This window comes from Tribolium castaneum, chromosome 4, assembly GCF_031307605.1.
Source record: "Tribolium castaneum strain GA2 chromosome 4, icTriCast1.1, whole genome shotgun sequence".
NCBI classification, from domain to species: Eukaryota; Metazoa; Arthropoda; class Insecta; order Coleoptera; family Tenebrionidae; genus Tribolium; species Tribolium castaneum.
This window is the reverse complement of record NC_087397.1, coordinates 22,958,307-22,978,121: the sequence shown is the minus strand read 5'-3', so window position 1 is coordinate 22,978,121 and position 19,815 is coordinate 22,958,307. Positions and strand designations below refer to the sequence as shown.

The 19,815-nt window shown below is 29.5% G+C and overlaps 1 protein-coding gene and 3 long non-coding RNA genes across 8 annotated transcripts; all 4 read right to left on the bottom strand.

Moving 5' to 3' along the window:
* Nucleotides 1-201: 201 nt before the first annotated feature.
* On the bottom strand, nucleotides 202-6,509 carry LOC659821 (putative carbonic anhydrase 3). 4 transcript variants are annotated; one of them, XM_008192821.3, is made up of 7 exons: nucleotides 6,461-6,509; nucleotides 4,783-4,821; nucleotides 2,611-2,760; nucleotides 2,084-2,204; nucleotides 1,427-1,532; nucleotides 1,110-1,340; nucleotides 202-482 (listed from the first exon to the last, which is right to left on the bottom strand). In XM_008192821.3, the coding sequence occupies exons 1-7, from the start codon at nucleotides 6,492-6,494 to the stop codon at nucleotides 288-290; spliced, it is 876 nt and encodes a 291-aa protein (XP_008191043.1). In that variant the 5' UTR covers nucleotides 6,495-6,509; the 3' UTR covers nucleotides 202-287. The 4 variants fall into 4 exon arrangements, with proteins under 4 accessions (XP_008191043.1, XP_971186.1, XP_015837579.1 ...); XM_966093.5 differs by lacking the exon at nucleotides 6,461-6,509 and adding an exon at nucleotides 5,396-5,947; XM_015982093.1 differs by lacking the exon at nucleotides 2,611-2,760.
* An 8,071-nt stretch (nucleotides 6,510-14,580) lies between these two features.
* Nucleotides 14,581-15,574, bottom strand: LOC103312357 (uncharacterized). Of its 2 annotated transcripts, none has more exons than XR_511356.3 (3): nucleotides 15,164-15,574; nucleotides 14,801-15,122; nucleotides 14,581-14,748 (listed from the first exon to the last, which is right to left on the bottom strand). It is a non-coding gene; the product is annotated as an uncharacterized LOC103312357 (long non-coding RNA). The 2 variants fall into 2 exon arrangements; XR_001575224.2 differs by having other exon boundaries at nucleotides 14,801-15,115.
* Nucleotides 15,575-15,726: 152 nt separating this feature from the next.
* Nucleotides 15,727-17,501, bottom strand: LOC135265988 (uncharacterized). The gene is made up of 2 exons (XR_010333902.1): nucleotides 16,866-17,501; nucleotides 15,727-16,816 (listed from the first exon to the last, which is right to left on the bottom strand). It is a non-coding gene; the product is annotated as an uncharacterized LOC135265988 (long non-coding RNA).
* A 92-nt stretch (nucleotides 17,502-17,593) lies between these two features.
* LOC135265990 (uncharacterized) lies at nucleotides 17,594-19,361 on the bottom strand. The gene is made up of 3 exons (XR_010333906.1): nucleotides 19,171-19,361; nucleotides 18,975-19,126; nucleotides 17,594-18,925 (listed from the first exon to the last, which is right to left on the bottom strand). It is a non-coding gene; the product is annotated as an uncharacterized LOC135265990 (long non-coding RNA).
* Between the last annotated feature and the right edge of the window lie 454 nt (nucleotides 19,362-19,815).

The following is a 19,815-nucleotide window of genomic DNA, read 5'->3' as shown; positions in this document are numbered from 1 at the left end:
TCGTTAAAATGTCAAATTTTTGTTTATAAATCGATAGCGGAATGCGGTTTTGACCAAAATTATTTTTTCAAAAAACGGACTCGCGAATGTGGCACTCGTTTTTCTCTAAACCTTTTAGTTTCGGAGATATCTTATTAGGACATCCAAAATGCACCACCCTGTACAGACGTTGAGTAGTTCGAGAATTAATAAAATACAAGCAACATTAGACACCAATGTATTTAGATTCAAACAGGTACACTTGTAATAATAAATAATATTCAGCTTATGGTTAGTAAAAAATCTTGTCAGAGCTTATCACCTACAATAAAAAATCCAACATATAATAATAAAACACTAGGAATAGCAACATGAGATGCAGTTGAGGATTCAATAGGACTTATTTTAATTTGAACTTTTCTGTCATTGAGCTCTTGTAATGTTCTATAATTTTTAATAATGTTGCCGCCTGATTCCGTTTTCAAATTGGAGAAGATTTTCAGCTACAAACAAAAAATGTAAACTAAATCACTAACTACAGGTGTCCCGCGAGGTAGTGCAAACACTTTAACCCTATGTTACGCATTAAAATTAAATGGAAACATGTTTTTTATTTTTTTACAAAAAAAAAATCTGTTGAGGCCTCCCCTCAACAATGTCCTATAACGTAACAATGTGCATTGTAAAATGCCCTGCCTAAACATTTCGTAAAAAATACATTGAAACAGTGATTCCTTAATTCCACGCGTTGCTATGTGTAGTTCGTCAACTTCTGTCGTCAACTGCTAAGAGTGTCAAGTTATTAATGAGCTGTCAACAATGACAATTTTTAAACGCAAGAAGAACGTAATACGAAGCAACTAAACCAATGAAGAAAAACGCAACTAACAAAATCTTGACAGGAAGGATACAACAAAACACAATTTGCAAAGGATATTTTGAAGTTTTGAAGAACAATTTACCGTCAAAAACAGGATGTGTCAAATATTCGAATTGGAGCTCTATCGGGAATCACTTAAACTTAACAAATGCCCAGGCGAGATAAAGTGTCATTCTATAAAGCCGGCGATGCTTAAAGTTTTTGCACTTCCTCGCAGGACACGCTGTATATTAAGTCGAATTCTATTAACCTGTTTACTGGAAATAGGCAAACCATTTGTAAAAACGGTCCAAATTACTCCTTCTGTACAATTCGGTGTGGTTAAGGATCCTTCGTATCGATAAAACCCAGCTCTATCTCTTGGAAGAAAGTCCCCTAAATCTAATCTTTCAATAGGTTTAACTTCGTTTAGCTTGACTTTATTTAGCTGATCCAAGGTATCAAATAAAGAGTCGAATTCGCTGTCACTATCAGGGGAAAGCTGAAAAAAAATAAATATTTTGGAATGCATTTTACTCATAGTAAAATGGACGCTAGTAGCAGAGTTGTACCAACATACATACGTACATAGAAAAATACAGCCAAAACAGCAACTCCTCCCTTTACTTTTAAGGCTTCAGCTAAACTTTTCTTAGTAGAATCATAATGGACTAAATGTAGTTCCAGAGGAAATCTAAAATTAACGCAACATTAACCTTTAATGTTAATGTAAAAAAATATATTTTAACTAAAAACAGCCTAACGTCACACTAAAGTAATACCAAGAATTCCGCACTATCATTATTTTTTTTATTGGTAATCTATTTTGCTTATTTAAAAAACGCTACAACGTGTATAAATCCAACTATTAATATGCGCGTTTTTGGCAACTTCAATAATCCAAGAAACGTGAGGTGTAAATGACATCTTTTTAATGATTTTTTATTATAATGACTATCAATTCCATCACAACGAAAGATATACTGATCTCACATTACATTATTCCCAATTTTTGTAATATTAATATCAGTATTTATGATTTCAAAAAGTACCAATAAAAAAAATAACATAAATGATTCGTGGATAACTGGTCTTTAAAACACGCGCGATTTTTCGAGCACTCCGGCTACGCCGTCGTGTTTGAAAAATCGCGAGTGTTTTAAAAATCTCAATATCCACTTATTCTTTAATATTTTTACATTCTCTCGGTATTTGCCTAGTGCAAAAAAATACAGTTCTTACTACCTTTCTTCATTTATGGTGTGCTCTGAGTTCCAGTGAAAATGCATGTTGTCTAATACATAAGTAGACAGTAATCCTCCCCCGCTCACCTTCGGCTTTACTGCTACTTTAAGCTGAATTTGAGCTACGATACAAATAATTTTAAGGTCACAACAAATAATAGGTATTTATAGCATAAGTGAATAAAGACAAATTTTATATAATTAAAAAAAAATAGCAAACTGTAATATAGAAAAGTTGTTGTACCTGATGAATTTTATTACGTGGTAAAATTAATACCCGTATTTCTGATACACGACGTATACTATTGTTCTAACAATAAGTTTTAGAGTCGGTTTATAAAAAGCTTAATGAAAATTAATTTTGTTGTTAAAAGTTAACATAGCAAATAGACCAATCAAATTGGTTCAGTTTGGTCACGTGATAAGTTAATCATGTATTAATTAAATTAATAGAGCTTCTATAATCCGGCCGTAAATAATATAAACTGTCCATTTTGTCAATACAAATTGAAAAAAATAATTCTTTACCTGTATGTCCACTGTTCTTGATTTCCGCTCTGTATATTTCATCGTAGTATTCAAAAATAAATGATGGAAAGAGAGTTTCGGTGGCCATTTGACGTGACAAATTAATGGGAGACTGCTGTTTTCCCTTTTGACATTGATCAGGCCATTCGTCTAAAATGTTTTTTTTAAATAATTGGTATAGTTTTAATACTATGTGGCTTATTGAAAATACAATACTTAGTAATAATAATTAAGTACTTATAATTTATATTTATTATAATTTATAATGTTCAAATTGTATTGTATTTTATATTAACTATTTTTTCGACTCCAATAGGGTAAACGGAAAGATGAGGACAAAAAGAAACCACAAATTTACCAAGTTACACTGTTTAAACGTTACAGGGCTGCAAAAGTTTAAAAAATATTTTCATTTTTCTTTAATAACGTTTAATAACGCATTTTAACGATTGATTTTTATTTAAATAAAGTATGACGAAGTGATTAATAAACATCTTTACCCGAAGAAACCCTAATTTGCATTTTACTGCAGACTAATTATTTTCTGTCCCCATTGCATTGTTGTCATGAAATATTTCTTTAGTCAATCTTCACTATTTCGCTTGAAAGAGAATAAGTTAAGTAATTAGAACGTTAATTCCGTTAATTAATGTACTCTATTTTAATTTATTTGGCAAATCGTTGTACTTTATTTTTTTTTTGTACTTTTATTTACAACCAGTTGACATTTAGATAATCGTTCTCAAAATGACAGAAAAAGATACTCTTTTATTAGATTAACAAAATACTGTAAAAAGGCCAAATGCTGTTTAATAAAATCGACACGTGTTTCGCCAACTAATCATCATCGAGACGACGATAAAACTTTATCAAGAAATTTGATTTTGTTTTCGAAAAGACAAAAATAGCTTCAAAACATATTTCCGTAAAATTAGTATTAAAAGAAAATAAACAAAAGTGGAACCTCAATTAGTAGAAACTTTAAACAGAAACATTTTACTTCCACCTTTTACCAAATATGTTGTAAAAGCTCTGAAAATTGATTTTCTCAATGATTCTGAAAGTAGTGTAAAAATTTTTAACAAAATTCAAAACCTGTAAAAAAATTTCGAAAAGCAAACGAAAAAGTGTGTTTGACAATATTCAATAGCAGATTTTTTCTCTCACCCTGAGAAAAAATAAGAAAATAGATACTAAAATCTATCTACGAAAAACTGAATTTTTAAATTTTGCATTCATCTTTATTTATAGTATAATTTTATACAGTGTGCTCAAAAACTGGCGCACCAACTCAGTGGTACGTTATTGAGAAGCAAGTGCAGATTACGGGAAAAATGTTGAAAAAATTCCTAAAGTCATATTTAAAAAAATCTGAAGCTACAAACTTATTGTGTTAACTTTTTTAGTTTTCATTATTTTTTAATGTTTTTATGCTTCACACAAGGTAATCGTTCCCTAACAAAACGATGAATAATTATTTTTAAATTTTCTATCAGACTTTAGCAGTTTCTTTAATTTAACAAATTAAAATTCATCAAAAAAATCACAATGTGTAGATGTGCCAACACTGGAAATTATTTCCTAGGAAACCGTTTCAAAAATAATTTATTTTTATTGTTGATCAAATTCTATTGCGATCATGACTGTTAGACATCGTTGCCACATATCATTTATCTAAAATCCGTTATTTATCAATAACTTTAATACAAAGAATTTTTTTACTATTTTTACCTTTATATGCAACCAGTTCTCTACCACACACCATTGAGTTGGTGCGCCAGTTTTTGAGCACGCTGTATTTTATATAATTTATTATAAAAATCTGATAAATTTCTTGGCAACAGTTACTTCGACTAATAGAGGTTTATTTCGATAAAAGATTTCTTAAAATTTAAAACAAGACAAGATTTACACAAAATGATGAATTAAAAATAATTATGAATCAGCAAAATGGATGTGTGGTTGATAAGTGTGGAGAAAATAGATTTTATAGTCGTCTTATAAACAGATACAAACCGTAAAATTTAAATCGTTTTTATTGCACAATGCACAAATAAATTTCTCTGAGTTTCCTACAAAACACCGTAAACCTAATAATAGAGACTTCGATGTCCTGACACAAACCAAATTGCATTAGGTACATAATACTATTATATTATTTTTTTACCTTACCTTCATGTTTGTAATCCCAATGGAAAGCAGTCGCCAAAACTAAAAAATAAAAAAAAACTTAACCATTTTTTCTATTTAAACATTTTTTTTTATTTTTTTTATCGGAAAATCATCTTTATATAACTTTAGATTAAACAGTTATAACAAGAAAAGTCAAATTGTAATAAGTAAAATAAATTTTAAGGCAGATTATCATTTGCAATCAAACAAAAAAAATGTATACTAATTTTTCAAAAATTGGTGTAATTGAGAGTAGGTGAAAATAATATACACAACACTGCTCCTTGTTTTGATTTACCTACATGAAAGCAATATTTGTGTTGGATTTCAAAACATACGAAAAAGATTTGGCATCTTTTCAATATTTACAAAAAATACTTACCTAGTAAATAGGTCACTAAAAATAATTTATATAACATTTTGAAACAGTTTAGAATGTATATTATAAGTGATAGTTTTTTTTTTTTTGAAACTGTTATTCGATTCAAATTGTAATTCATTGCGTGTAGTTAACGATAAAATAGTTACGCTGAAATTCAATTAGAAATTTATTTAAAAATATGTCGCACGTTCTAATTTATTGTTAATCCGAAAATTCAATTTTTATACTAACCTGCATTATAAAAGATGAAAAATAAAAGCCGACGCGCTATCGAAGTCACAACCATGTTTCAACTAATAAAACTAAATTTCACAGTCGTTGCTACCTCCAAAGAAATCTCACTGTGTTGGCAAACTGCCCCCCAATGTCTCAATTGAAAAATAAACTGAACTAGCGGTGATCCTTTTTGTACACTTGTTATTTAAATGAATAGCAATAAAGATAACAATTTATTAATATAAGTTACAGTACAAAGTAAACTAGAATTTTTAATGTCATTTTGACGTTTTTTTTTGGAGACAACAATGATACCTTAATTTTAGCTTAATTTAGTTTGTTACTAACAAAGAAATCTTTAAGAAGAGTACTACCATTTGGTCTCCCCAATTTAAATTTAACTCACTTATCCGATGCGGCAATAAATTCGTCAAGATAAATTTAGCTTACATTTCAATGCCTAACTGCAGCCAATGGTCACCAAGTGCAATAAATTTTAAAAATATTAATTCACAAAACCGAAAACTATACATTTGTAAATTTGACAATGAATAAATTATTGTCGTTGTTGTAACGACATAACTAAGACTAACTCTCCTAATAAATTGTCTTCCTTATTAATTTATTTACATAATGTCTTGAGTCTTTATTGCATATAATCTCTGTATTATCAAAGCGCTTAAACCGTCTTTGCTTTTGAAACCTAGCATTATATTAGTACCCATCAAAGGGAAGTTTCCAATTGTTGACATTTTTTGAAAATGTATCATATTAATGTAATTTCAAGGCTAGTTATTATGGAAAATAACAATAACTAATGAACACATACATGCGATATCTTTTGGTTTTACTAGATAACGCAAAAAATGTAAATTTTTGCTAATAAACATGAAAAATAGGTCGCAATAATTATTTATTACATGTCAACATTCTAATCATTAATTATTATTATCGTCTTCAATTATATTTTCAACAAACTAATATCAAAACGAAAAATTTTACACATTAAAATTTTGTCACTGTATTGTGGCTTCAATGTTATAACGTTTTGAGTGCCTGCTTCATATTCTACAATCGTACCTATTAAAGTTAATGATATTTGGCCTCGTGGCATGTAAAATCACTGTCACGTAGAACTGAAATAAAATGGAACTTATTTTGACCAAAAACGTTAAACAAAATTCACGTAAGTGCTGCTTCAAACTATCTCTTGCAAAATGTAAATATAGTAAAATTATCTCTACTTCAATACGGAGAAATTAACATAATTTATATAAACAAAGCATCGATATTAAATATTACTTATGTGACCTATGGCTATTCTGTGACCTCAAATTATTTGTTCAGACATTTTCAAAATTAATTTTCTTGATAACGCCATGGCTCTGTGTTGTTTATTCGTGATAATTTAAGTCACAACCTAATCCCTAAAGACAATTTTTTTCAATTACAGACAAAAAACCGAGAATCGTAATTATTAATTAATAATAAATGTTATCTTTTGTATTTCTTAGAAAACTGATTAAATATCATACTCTTCCTATTCTCGGCATTCACTGTATTCAACTGTAAAAATTCGTAACCAAACACACCTTAAGCTTTAAGTAAACTATATCAGAATTTAACATTACTAATTTAAAAACAAAACAAAAACTTTTCCTATTATAAACAGCGATATACATATAACCAATGATCATTTGAATTTTGAGTAGTAGGTATGTCCAAATTGAAACATAAATACCGCCTATTCTGGTTTTAAATTCAAATGATCATACAGTACTGTTAAAGTTATTAACATTTTGTTTCAATAAATGTACTATGTAATAACTTAATAAGTAATAAGTCCCTTGTTTTCTTTCGCCTTATAAATAAAAGTTGACATTTTTGCGAAATTAAAAAAAAACATTCTTATGATTTAAAATAGACATTTAAAGTAAAAGCATTATTAAGGTGTTATTTTATGTAGAATTATTTAATACATAGGTAGTATTATATTTTTGAAATTCTTATTTTTTTCTGATATCAAAAATATATAAATGTAACTCAGTATTTTATATGTATAACTACATGTGATCATTTGAATTTTCAATTTATAATTAGAGTAGGCTTAACTAGTTATTTAACTTGTATAAAAACGCTGATTAAATTATTATAATTAAGCTGAAGAGTCAAGTAATAAAGTTTGCACTAGTTTATCAAACACAAAAAACAAAACCGCCTACTCTAATTACAAATTCAAATAATCGCATGGTATTTTGAATACCGAAAATATATTTAATGTTTAATAGTATTTGGCCACGAAAAAATTATTTTACATAACGGGGCATTTCACGTGAAGCGGACTCAAAAAATGCGACAACCTAAAATTCGGTTACAATTGTTCTCTTAAAAGGTGTGAATGTAAATACGTAATGATTTTTTTGTGAGCGACTTATTTAAAAAGTTATTGATTTCTAAAAATTGACCAAATATTAAGCATACCGTTTTTGTAAACTGTTATTCTAATTAAACAATATATAACAAAATATTTAAAATGGTGTTTTATACATAAAATTCACTGTTCTTTTTAACTCTGAAATCAAATTTGAAATTTGAAATTTTTTTCGTACTGAAAACCGGAAGTGAAGTTTCAAAGCCGAATCCAAGATATTTGGACCATTTTAAATTTTAAATTATTTTTATTAAAAAAAATAGCTTAAAGTAAATAGAATTTACACTATAAGTCGCAAAATGGGATCTCCATTCGTTAAGGAGGTATAGTACTTAATGGACTCAACAGCGCGTATTTTTTGCGTAAACCGGCCGATCACTTACACTAAGTATTGTATCTCCTAATGGAATAGAGATCCCATTTTGTGACTTATATTACAAAATCTTATTATAAGCTATTTTTTGATATAAAAATAAAATTTAAAAAAATTGTCCAAGTTACTAAAATTCGGATTCAAAACTTCACTTCCGGTTTTCTACACGAAAAAAATTTCAAATTCCAAATCTGATTTCAGAAAAAAGAACAGAGAATTTCCTGTAAGTATAAAGTACTACTATTTTAGATATTTTGTTATGCATTAGTTTTTTGAATAAAAGCTTCCAAAAACTCTCATATTTCGACAAATGTTTAGAAGTCAATATCTTCACAAATAAGTGTCATACACAAAAATCATTATAAAATCATTAAAAATCGAATATAACCGAATTTAAAGATGTTAATTTTTTTCCCTGTCCGCTTCGCGTGAAATGCTCCAAAAATAAACTAAAAATTTTATAAACGGGTATTTTAAAATTGTGAAATTAAACGTAATTTGCAATAAAAAAATAATTGATCGTCGCAGATTAAAATTACTTGTGTTTAAAAATAAGTTAAGAAAATTGAAAAATTAGTGTCACCACCAATAAATAACACAACATTTTTATTATTATTATTATTATTGTTATTATTATTATTATTATTATTATTATTATTATTACTTTTATTTATTACTACTTTTCTCCGACACTTTATGTATAATTACCTTGGACAACAAATTTTAATTTGTTGTTATTTGTATGCAGATTAATATTACTTTACAATTGTGAAGTACAACAATAAAAATATTTCTTTTGTAACACGTCAAAATTGCAAAAGATAAAATAAGTAAATTAATTTTATTTATCTATGCAAACTACATATGTATAATATTGTGGCACTTATTTAAAAAGTTTTTTTTTTTAACTTGCCTTTTCTATTGATTGTCAGAACATTGAAAAAACACATACATTGAAATTAATTATACGTAATATTATAAAAATACATTGTGTATCAGAACTCACTTTCCACGGGAAAGGTGCTTGTGGTAACAGCAATGGAGATGGCAAAAATGCAAAAAGAAGTAGATCTTTTGTTCTTCGTTTACGAAATACAGAGGTCTCAAAGTGACCAATCTCCCAGGTGCAGTATATACAGGAGAAGGGTTACTAAGCAATGAATAATAAATAGTTCAAGTGCGCAATTTTATTGTCTGTTCTACCTATTTTTGTTATTCTAACAACGTGTTTTGTTCCCCTAGTCCTACAGAGCAAGGCCTTTTGTAAATGGCTATTTTCGAACGTTCTTATCTCCCAAGCGCAAAGAGTTAGAAATTTTGTAAAGAAACTTTAGCTTCAGAATTGCCTAAAATATACGCACCTTTCCGGTGGGGAGCGAGTTCTGATTCAGGCTGTATTTAATAATTTTTTTCAGGGACCTGAAGTGATAGTCAATTTTTGAGTACATTTTTAGAATCTGCATAAAAAAGTACACAAGACACACGTACTAGACATTAAAAAAAAACATGCTAACATTGTTAACCAGTGTTATAAAATAGAAAGCCAATTTAAAAGCTTGCCAGTTTATGTCGAAAAACAATCAATTTTTATTACTAGTAAAGAATTTGATCTGGTCTAATAATTAGTTTGATATTTTTTACATTAATTAATCTTTAGAAAACCATTAAATTGTCGTTCTAATTGAAGATCCAATAATTTATAAATAAATGCGTATGGAGGTAATGCCAAAGTGTCAGAGTTTTCAGGTCGTCCCTGACCTGAGACCACTGGAAACAAAAATAAAAAAGTCACAGCCACTTACGACATTCACCAAAAATAATAGGTTTAGGTACAGCTAAACCAATAGTTAAAAAAAATGGGTAACTACATTATAAAGTTCAAAGTGTCTTCATTTAAATGTGTATCTTTGATAACAAAAAAAAAACATTTGTTTACGAATTGAATACAGAAGACTATAGCAGGATGCGGTTTGACCACTTTTTTTTTCAAATAATAATTTTCATTAGTTTTCCTCACTTTGTACATTTATTCAATTACAACAGTTTTATTGTAAAATTGAAGTAAATTTTTTATACAAATATTAAAGGTAGTGTCGACTCAAATAATACTGGAATATTTATACGCTTGAAGTATGTTTACTCCTGTTTTATTACAAGTACTAACATGACCATTGAAATAAAGAAATCTTTTGATACCCTTTTTCGTGCTCATAAAAGTGTTAATCAAACGGTGTGTATTATTAGTTTTTTGTTACATTATTGTTAAAGCAAATTAAAAGTAATTTTAGACAACAGCAAACATTTTTTATGGTGAAAATTTATGAGATTGAACGATTGCCAAAAATTTGACGTTGGCTATAACATAATTTATTACCGATTTATAACTTGGACTCAGATCAAACTCAATACGTTCAAGTCGAGGTGTTTTCATGAGTTGGATCTATATTCAAATCGATTTGAATCCTTATGAAAACGTAGTATATGTATAAAAAGCGTAAATAAGCTTTTAAAATCCAGAAATATTATTTTTTTGTGTATTAAAGCACACTGGGCAGAATATAAATAAGTACATTTTTTATTTATCTCAAAACACCATGTAACATTATAATAAAAAACTAAATAGTAAACACATATTCATATGTAGGTATGTAGCTGCATATGTATGCCTCTGCACGTATTTACCTTGCGATAAAAGTTATTGACAATATTAAATTGGTAATCAAGCTATAATTGTCGGTGAGACAACAAGGCATATAAATAAATTGGTAAAAATAGACATTATTACCAAAGTACTGATTGGATTATAACATAAAAGAATAGTTTCTACAGCGTTTATTAATTTATTAATCCATTTTTATAAAATGCAGGGGTTTACAATGAATTAAAAAAATTGCATTCATTAAAATATTTGTTTTCTTATAAACAATACGTATTATTACGGTTATAAATACGTAGGTGATTAAAAATGAGTTGCAAATACTTTGCGTGATTAAAAAATATAGGAACTACTGTCAATCTACCCCAAAAATAATACTACAGTCAATTTATCAAAAAAAAAATACAATTTTTGAAATAAAAATACAGATCACGTTTTGGAAATTTTTAACATATTATAAAAAATAAGAAACAACAGTAAATGACATGTAAGTTATTAGGCGTTAACAAGCATGCTGTGGGGGAGCTTCTTATTTACTTTAATGTTATAAATGGTGTTTATAACACTATATTTAAATTTAACATGTCATTAAATGATTAAATATAAAGTGACATTTCAATAAAAAAATTCCAGGCTTTCTATTTGTTTCATTTGTAGATTACATATTGACTTTTTTCATTGTGTGTTTAAATTGATATTTAAAATGTAAATATAAAATAATGCAGATGTCTAATTAACACTACAAATATTTACTTAAAAATTACAGAGATTAAAACTGTATTACATTAAGCCGCATCTTAAAATTTGTCAACATACAAAAATCAAAGCTTTTTGAAAAGGAAGAATTTTATATATTTGTTCCATTAATTTGAATCAGTGCAACTTAAATTAGTTTATTATGGATTTTCTTAATTGAATTCATAATTCTGGGAAAATAACAATGAAACTTTAGATAAATTTAATCCTTGTTTTAATTTCGTGTCATTAAGTACAATATGTTTGGAAAACTTTTTAAATACTACAAGTTTTAATAATATGAATGAATTCTCTCGATGTTTTCGAAGAAAACTTCTTAATTTCTGGGATAATCTGTTTTATTTCTAAGATTCCATTCCTGAATTTCTACAGAACCAAATACAGGGTGTCCGTTTTTCGAGCTCCGTCATGGAGATCTCATTATTATAAGAGATAAGAGCTCGGTTAAATTAGGGCAAAGTTGTGCATTTTTATACTAAACATTTACCTGAAAGAAAATGTGGTGTGTCATTTTTAGTTTTTAAATAATTGTAAAAAAACGAAAATTTTTGTTTTTATTATTACAAGCGAAAACCAAAAGATCTATCCGTTTTTACCGAGGATGTTCTTCAGGCACTTTTTTTTACAAAGAATCTAAATCTGTCAACATATTTTCCAAGATGATCTTGTTGCCATAGTTACAACACTCATAACTTTGGTTTATTTTATGGACGCCATACACTATCGGACAAAAGTAAGGCAACATATTGAAAAATATACAAATATTGGTATTTTAAATTTTAAGAGTTGGTATTTACCTTCAATTTAATTTTATAATAAATGTTTAAATATATTCTTATTCGTGTTGAAAATGGATAGCCTGTGGGTAATTATTATGACATACTACTAGCTTGAAATATAAAAAAGCCCGATATTAATGCGACAAAAGTAAGGCAACATTGTCAGAAAATATTTTCAACTCAAATTTTATTTGATTCAACATTTACATAACACTACCCAACACTAAAGTTTAAATAAATAGAACGAAAAATTCAATAATTTGTGGCATAGCCGTTATTAAGTATAATTTTTTGACACCGTCTGGGCATTGAAGAAATTAATTTTTGAATAACATTTTCATCCAGATTTGACAACACTTCCTTGATTTTATCTATCAAAGATTGCTTGTTAGAAAATCTTTGTATCCGGATTCGTCGCTCTACCTCTTCCCATAAGTTCTCAATTGGGTTGAGGTCTGGTGATTGGGCAGGCCATTGCAAAACATGAATATTATTATTTTGGAACCACGCACTGACCAATGCAGAAGTGTGTTTGGGGTCGTTATCTTGCTGAAAAATAAAACGAAGAGGCATTTCCCATTTTGCATACGGCAGCATTACATCTTGGAGTATGTCCCTATAGATGAACCGATCCATATTACCCTCAATAAAGCTCAACGGACCCACACCATTCCACGAAAAACACCCCCATAGAAAAACGCTACCATGACTATGTACTCGATTTTTGTATTTGTGAAAACTGTTTTTATTTTTGATTACGACGATGTATCACATGATATGATCAAATCTTACGTACTGATCAAAATCAAAAAAAGCAAACGCCAACAATTGGGTTTTTAAACAAACTAAATTTTGGACGTTTAATTGAATTTGGGTCTGGAAGGTTCACATTTTCCCCAAGCTTACTTATTTAAAAACTAAATGAATGATAAGCTAGAAGTTTATTTTTTGCAAAATAAATCAACACAAATTTATAAAAATTCTGCTCGCATATTTAATAGAATTGTCAAAAGTTAGTTTGTTAAACAAAATTTTTGGCGTTTCGTTCCAAAGCACTCTTAGCAAAAACGCCTTTTTCTTAATTTTAATCAACATGTGAGATTCGATAATATCATGTGATAAATCTTTGTAATCAGAAACAAACTTTTTAAAACGTTTTAAACAAAACTTTTTAAAAATACAAATATTAATATGGCGTCCATAAGAAAAACCAAAGTTGAGTGTTGTAACTATGACATCAAGAACGGCTTGGAAAAGGCAATGACATCTTTTGTAAAAAAAGTGCCTCAAGAATGTCTTACTAAAAAACGTGTAGTTCTCTTAGTTGTTCTCGCAAAAAGAAATAAAAACGAAAATTACATATTTTTGTTTTTTTGCAATTATTCAAAAACTAAAAATGACACCTCAAAATTTCTTTCAGATAATTGTTCAGCATAAAAATGCGCAACTTTGCCCTAATTTAATCGAGCTCTTATGTCTTATAATAATGAGATCTCCATGGCGGAGGTCGAAAAACTGACACCCTGTATACAATAAGTAATACTTCCAAGAAAATTAATTCCAAATGGCACTATCTTCTCCGAAAACCTGATAGACATGGACCAGCAATAATTTCTGAAGAAGTGGGAGATACCCATACCAATTTTTTTTGACAAGTTACGTAAAATGTAACCAAGTGAACATGTACAAAACTTTAAAATTAAAAAATTTAAAATTTTAAATATGTAACAAGATTATTTTATACTAAATTATTATAAGTCATTATTTTAGTATAAAAAAATTTAGTATAATATAAAAAAATATATATAAGAATAATTTTAATAAACCAGCGACTTAAATAGACTCCTGTAAATTATAAAAATATGAAACAAAATTAATAGAGAAAAAAACTAAAGATTAGGTTGAAATATCCTATTAATGTTATTATCTTTACGAGTATGCGAATTATTTTGTTGGATTAGATAGGTGGTTGAGGCGTTTGCGTCTCGACCCGAACACACGCTCGGTTTGACTTTGGGTAAGGGAATTTTTCTCTTAGCCAGCTTTCACAGAACAACATCATCCACCCCTCCGTACCTAAGGGTAGCATTTAAAGCGCTATTCGTCCTATCCCACGTTACCGATTTATTCAACTTCCTAATTATATGACGCAAAAAATATCTTAAATTTAAATGTATCTAAAACAAGATACTTTGGAAAATGGTGTGAGGGTATTGTAACGGTTTTATTTTGTTAAATTCTTGGAAATGGTCACTAATACATCGTATAATCAATTACAATCAATTCAACATAGTTTCGCTGGTACGGGAGGCGCTTCGGAGTCCCGTAGATGCTTGGGCACTTAGACATCGTTGACGTAACACCTTCGTTCAACTAAAACAGACCAAAACACTAACAATTATCGAACCCTGTCTGATTGTGATACCTGTTTCCGAAATGTGGTTTCTAATTTCGGTTTTCCTTTTGTTAGCCCCAACTTTGGAGGGAGTCGGACCACGTTCGTTCCCTCTCTTTTGCCGAGTTAGTTGTGTTGTCTGGCTGTGAAGGGTCTATAAGGAGTGAGTAGCCCCGGAGTATTTCAAACCGTCTCCTCGGAGAAGTTTGAGCATTTTACTCCGGGTAATTTTAGTGCTCACGTGCCTATTGTGTTGTCGTACCAACTTGTAGGGCGCCTTGGTACGGTTTAAACGCCCTTTTGACCCTTTATGTTCTAGTGCATATGTTCTCAAGAGCACAAATTCTATAACCTTCCTCTTGTTCTTTTAATTGTTACATTTTTCTTACTTACCTCTCGATCATCTAGTTAGTTAGTTGCATAGGTTAGCTGATTTCATAGATTATAATTTAGTCTCGATCAGGCCCCTGAAGCTCTATACAAATTATGGGTTTACTGGCAGGGGTGGGGCAAAGGGGGGAAAGGCTAAAATAGTTCAATTGCTACGCGCTCGAGGTCGCGTCAGGCGTAAAGAAATCTGTAAATTTAAAGGTCTCTGTAAAGCCACTTTGCTAATGAACAAGGTGAAACCGTCGCACCGTCGCGCGCACGCACTTTTCAGGCACTTCTCTTTTTAATGTTAAAACCATAGAATAAGAGAGAGGAAGAAGCGAATCTCTCTGTCTACCCCTCGTTTTTTCGCGAAAGCGCCACCTAACCTGGGGAGAACAAACTAATTCGATAATAGCGGAAAATTCAAACAGGACATTTTATTTATTTTCCAAATTTAAAGAATTATAAATGTTAAATGTTTCTGTACTCATGCACTGTTACGAGACATTTTAATAAAAAAGCATCTGTAACAGTTGCAATAGCACAAAAACATTTAACATCGCTTAATAAAATGAAACAAAGTCTTTCCAATAAAAATTTATTAAAAAAATAATAACGTGCTGGAATGTATAGGCAAAATTAATTTAACTCGAATTGTTGTTCATAAACATACTCAGATGTAATAATATATGTAAATACATTGTCTAAATATACACAATGATCCAGAGAAACTGAGTATGTTGGCATCAGATTAAATTATTGAATTGCTACCTGAAAGTGTACACTATTGGTATCCTTTAAAATTTAAATTCAGATTGCTAACAGACACAGTATTTCGGGATCAGTCTGTATAAATACATCAGTTTTGTTGGTTTGATTACTTGTCTACAGACTGTTCAGAAAAGCAAAAAAATATCAAAATTTTGCTTGTAACCTTTGACAATAGTCCAATTTTTAAGTCCCTTAAGGCTAAATTTAAACAACTATTTTTCGAAATTTATTCGCGGTTATAAGGTTTACGGACGTTTGTAAAAGCGGCCCTAACACGTACTTTAACAGTTTGATGTCAAAGTTCTTGATAAGTTTTGAAATTTTTTAAAAGTAATCTCGATTGCATCATAGTTATTAGTAAATTACTCAAACACAAGAGAATTACAAGTGTGCTAAAATTATTTTAAATAAAAACCCACATATCTGATATACATAACTATCACTGGAAGTTAACTGATTAAAACTACCATGTAATCATTTAAATTTATAATAATAGTAGGCTTTAATATTGATTAACTTGTATGATACTTGTAGAATACGTTTTTTCGCTTAGTTTCTAAATTAAGCAATCACAAAAAGGACAAACCTTGTTTTTTTAACAGGCATAGGCGTTATAACATTGTGTAAAACAACATAAAAGATTAAGACATAGAGGGACATGGCGAATTTGAAAACCTTGAACCATAGCAAGTCCTAAACTCCCTGCTTTCACAAAATACTAGCTTCGCAACTACAATAAATTTATTTATTATTATGATATACCTATTAATTACTGCACATTATATTTAACTCGTCTTCATGGGATTTTCAATTACATCCCAAGAACCGTTATCATCTCCAAGGACGGTCTTCATCTCCTAAGTTTGTGTGATCCTTCTTGGTGTAATATGATTATATTAATATCTAGAAATCGCAATTAATTGTTGTATAGACACCTTTCAATAACGTTTACCTTAATTTGCCTTAAGTTGATTCATCCTTCATTAAAACACTGTCATTCACACTATACACTAGATTCAAATAAAAGATCCATATAAAAGTAGAGATGTTTGATCACAAAAACATCCAAAAAATCACGTTAAATCGTTTTCTGAAGTCTTTAAAACACATTAAAACAAAATGTCGCCAAAAACCACAACGACAGCAAAATAATCGGCTGTTGATAAATCAAAGAATTAAAGAGAGAAGTGTGCGCACGTCGATTATTTTTAAGTGAACCTTCTTTACTTTTAGCAAAATGTGTGACAGATTCCTTTAAATTTACAGATTTCTTTGCAACTGACGCGACCTCTAAGCTGGAGCACACGAACTATTTTAGCCATTTCCCCCCTTTGCCCCACCCCTCCTAGTGAACACATAATTTGTATACACTTTCAGGGGCCTGGTTAAAACAGTGGGTTACATAGAATAAGAGAGAGGAAGAAGCGAATCTCTCTGTCTACCTCTCGTTTTTACCGAAAGCGTTACCTAGCGGGTAGCAAACAAACTAACTCGACAATAGCGCGAATTTCAAACATAATATTTTATTTATTTTTCATATTTTAAGAGTCTATTAATGTTAAATGTTTTTGTATCTATGCACTGTTACGAGACATTTTAAATAAAAAACATCTGCAACAGTTGCAATAGCACAAAAACATTTAACATCACTTAATAAAATAAATCAAAGTCCTTCCCATCAAAAATTTATTAAAACAAAAACACCGGCCTGTATAGACAAAGTTAATTCAACTCGTATTGTTCTTCATGAACATACTCATATGTAGTAATGTAAGTACAATGACCAAATATAAATCCACCATTCATTCACAGGTTTCATTACTTTTCTTCACACTATTCAGAAAAGCAAAACAGTTGTCAGAATTTTGATAATCACGTTACGAAATAAACGTTGAAACCACATTACTAACGGTCTAGCTAATACGGACTGTTTATAAAAGAGTGTAGGGTCTCAGGTGGTTCTGGAATTTGAATTTGCCACATTAAATTATTTTATTTCTATGAAATTTTTGAAAAGTACCAATTTTTATCTACTCATGCAACTAGTAAAACCAAATTTTTCATATAGTAACATTGCGGCAAACTTTTAATACCTACTACGATCCTACATTCATTTATAGACAGATTATATAATTTCTAGTTTCAGTGAAAGATCTAATCATTAATAGCTACAGACTGATCCAGAAATACTGAGTCTGTTGGCAACACATTTGAAAGTATTTGTGCTCATAATTTGTAACATTGCAACCGAATTCAATTTTTCTTGACAATTATTTGACGTACAACCCCACAAGATTGTTAAATTGTTGTTAGCTGGAGGAGAACTCCATTGGTATCCTTAAAAATTTAAGTCCAGTGTTTCCAACAGACTCAGTATTTCTGGATCAGTCTGTATTTTACAATTCTGTCAATCTTATTTAAATAAATAATTCGGTAAAATGCGACGTTGGCATTTTTATAGTGTTGAAACGCCTAATAAAAGTGATAGTTATTTGATAAACAACCATTCTTGAACACATTGTATAACCAAAAGTTAACTGATTACAACTACCATGTAATCATTTGAATTTATAATTAGAGTAGGCTTTAATATTGTTTGTCTTGTATAAAAAGTTTTATGATTGGGAATTTGGAACAGTAATATTTAAGTTATAAATTTTTCGCTCAGTTTCAAATAGTTTAGCAATCACAAAAAACCTCCTACTCTAATTATAGTCTCTTAAAATTGCTAATTTACAATTGTGTTTTTCTTACCCAATTATAACATAAAATCCACAGAGCATTAAATCATTTCAATTAATTTTACGCAGCCAAAACGTATAATATGTACGTATACGTATTTCAATAATAAGTATAGTTAATAAGTTATTCAATGGCCTCATAAAACTATGCGAAACATCGTGTATTAGTCTGCATAAAAGATATAGACGTAGACGGACATGGCGAATTTAAAAACTTTAATCCATTAGCAAATCTTAAATTTCCTGCTTTCACAAAATACTGTCTCTGCACCTACAGTAAATTTGTTTATTATTATTGTACATTAATTACTGCACATTACATTTAACTCCTCTTCGTGGATTTTTCAATTTCATCCAAGAATCATCTCCAAGCACGGTCATCATCTTCAATCTGTGTCTCCAACATCTCTGGAAATTTCCAGTAGAGGGGTTTTGTGTGATCCTTCTCGATGTAATATTATTATATCAACAGCTGGAATTGGCAATTAATTGTGCACACGTTTCAATAACATTTACCTTCATTCATCCTACTTTCAATTGAAAACTGTCAACTTCCACTCTATACTAAATAAAAAAATATGTTTGATCATAAAAACACCCTCAAAATTACGTGAAATTGTTTCCTGATGGCTTTAAAACACTTTTAAATAAAAACAACGACAGCAAAATAACCCACCAGGCCCCTTAAAGTGTATACAAATTATGTGTTCACTGGGTGGGGTGGGGAAAGGGGAGAAATGGCTAAAATAGTTCGTGCACTCAAGCTCAGAGGTCGCGCCAGTTGCAAAGAAATATATAAACTAAAAGGAATCTGTCACACATTTTGCTAAAAGTAAAGGAGGTTCACTTAAAAATCACTAACCGAAAAAATGTTTTCTACAAGTTTCATACAAGTTAAACAATATTAAAGCTTACTATTATTATAAATTTAAATGATTACATGGTAGTTTTAATCAGTTAACTTTCAGTTATAGTTATGTATATCAAATATGTCGCTTTTTATTTAAAATAATTTTAGCACACTTGTAATTGTCTTGTGTTTGTGCAATTTACTAATAACTATGATACAATCGAGATTACTTTTAAAAAATTTCAAAATTTATCAAGAAGTTTAACATGAAACTGTTATAGTACGTGTTAGGGCCGCTTTTACAAACGTCT

Coding starts and splice junctions, on each gene's coding strand:
- LOC659821 (XM_966093.5), bottom strand. CDS start 5,450: ATGGTTGTGACTTCGATAGCGCGTCGGCTTTTATTTTTCATCTTTTAT. Junction 4,822..5,395: donor TTTCATCTTTTATAATGCAG/GTTAGTATAAAA, acceptor TTTATTTTTTAG/TTTTGGCGACTGCTTTCCAT. Junction 483..1,109: donor TGCCTATTTCCAGTAAACAG/GTTAATAGAATT, acceptor TTTTGTTTGTAG/CTGAAAATCTTCTCCAATTT.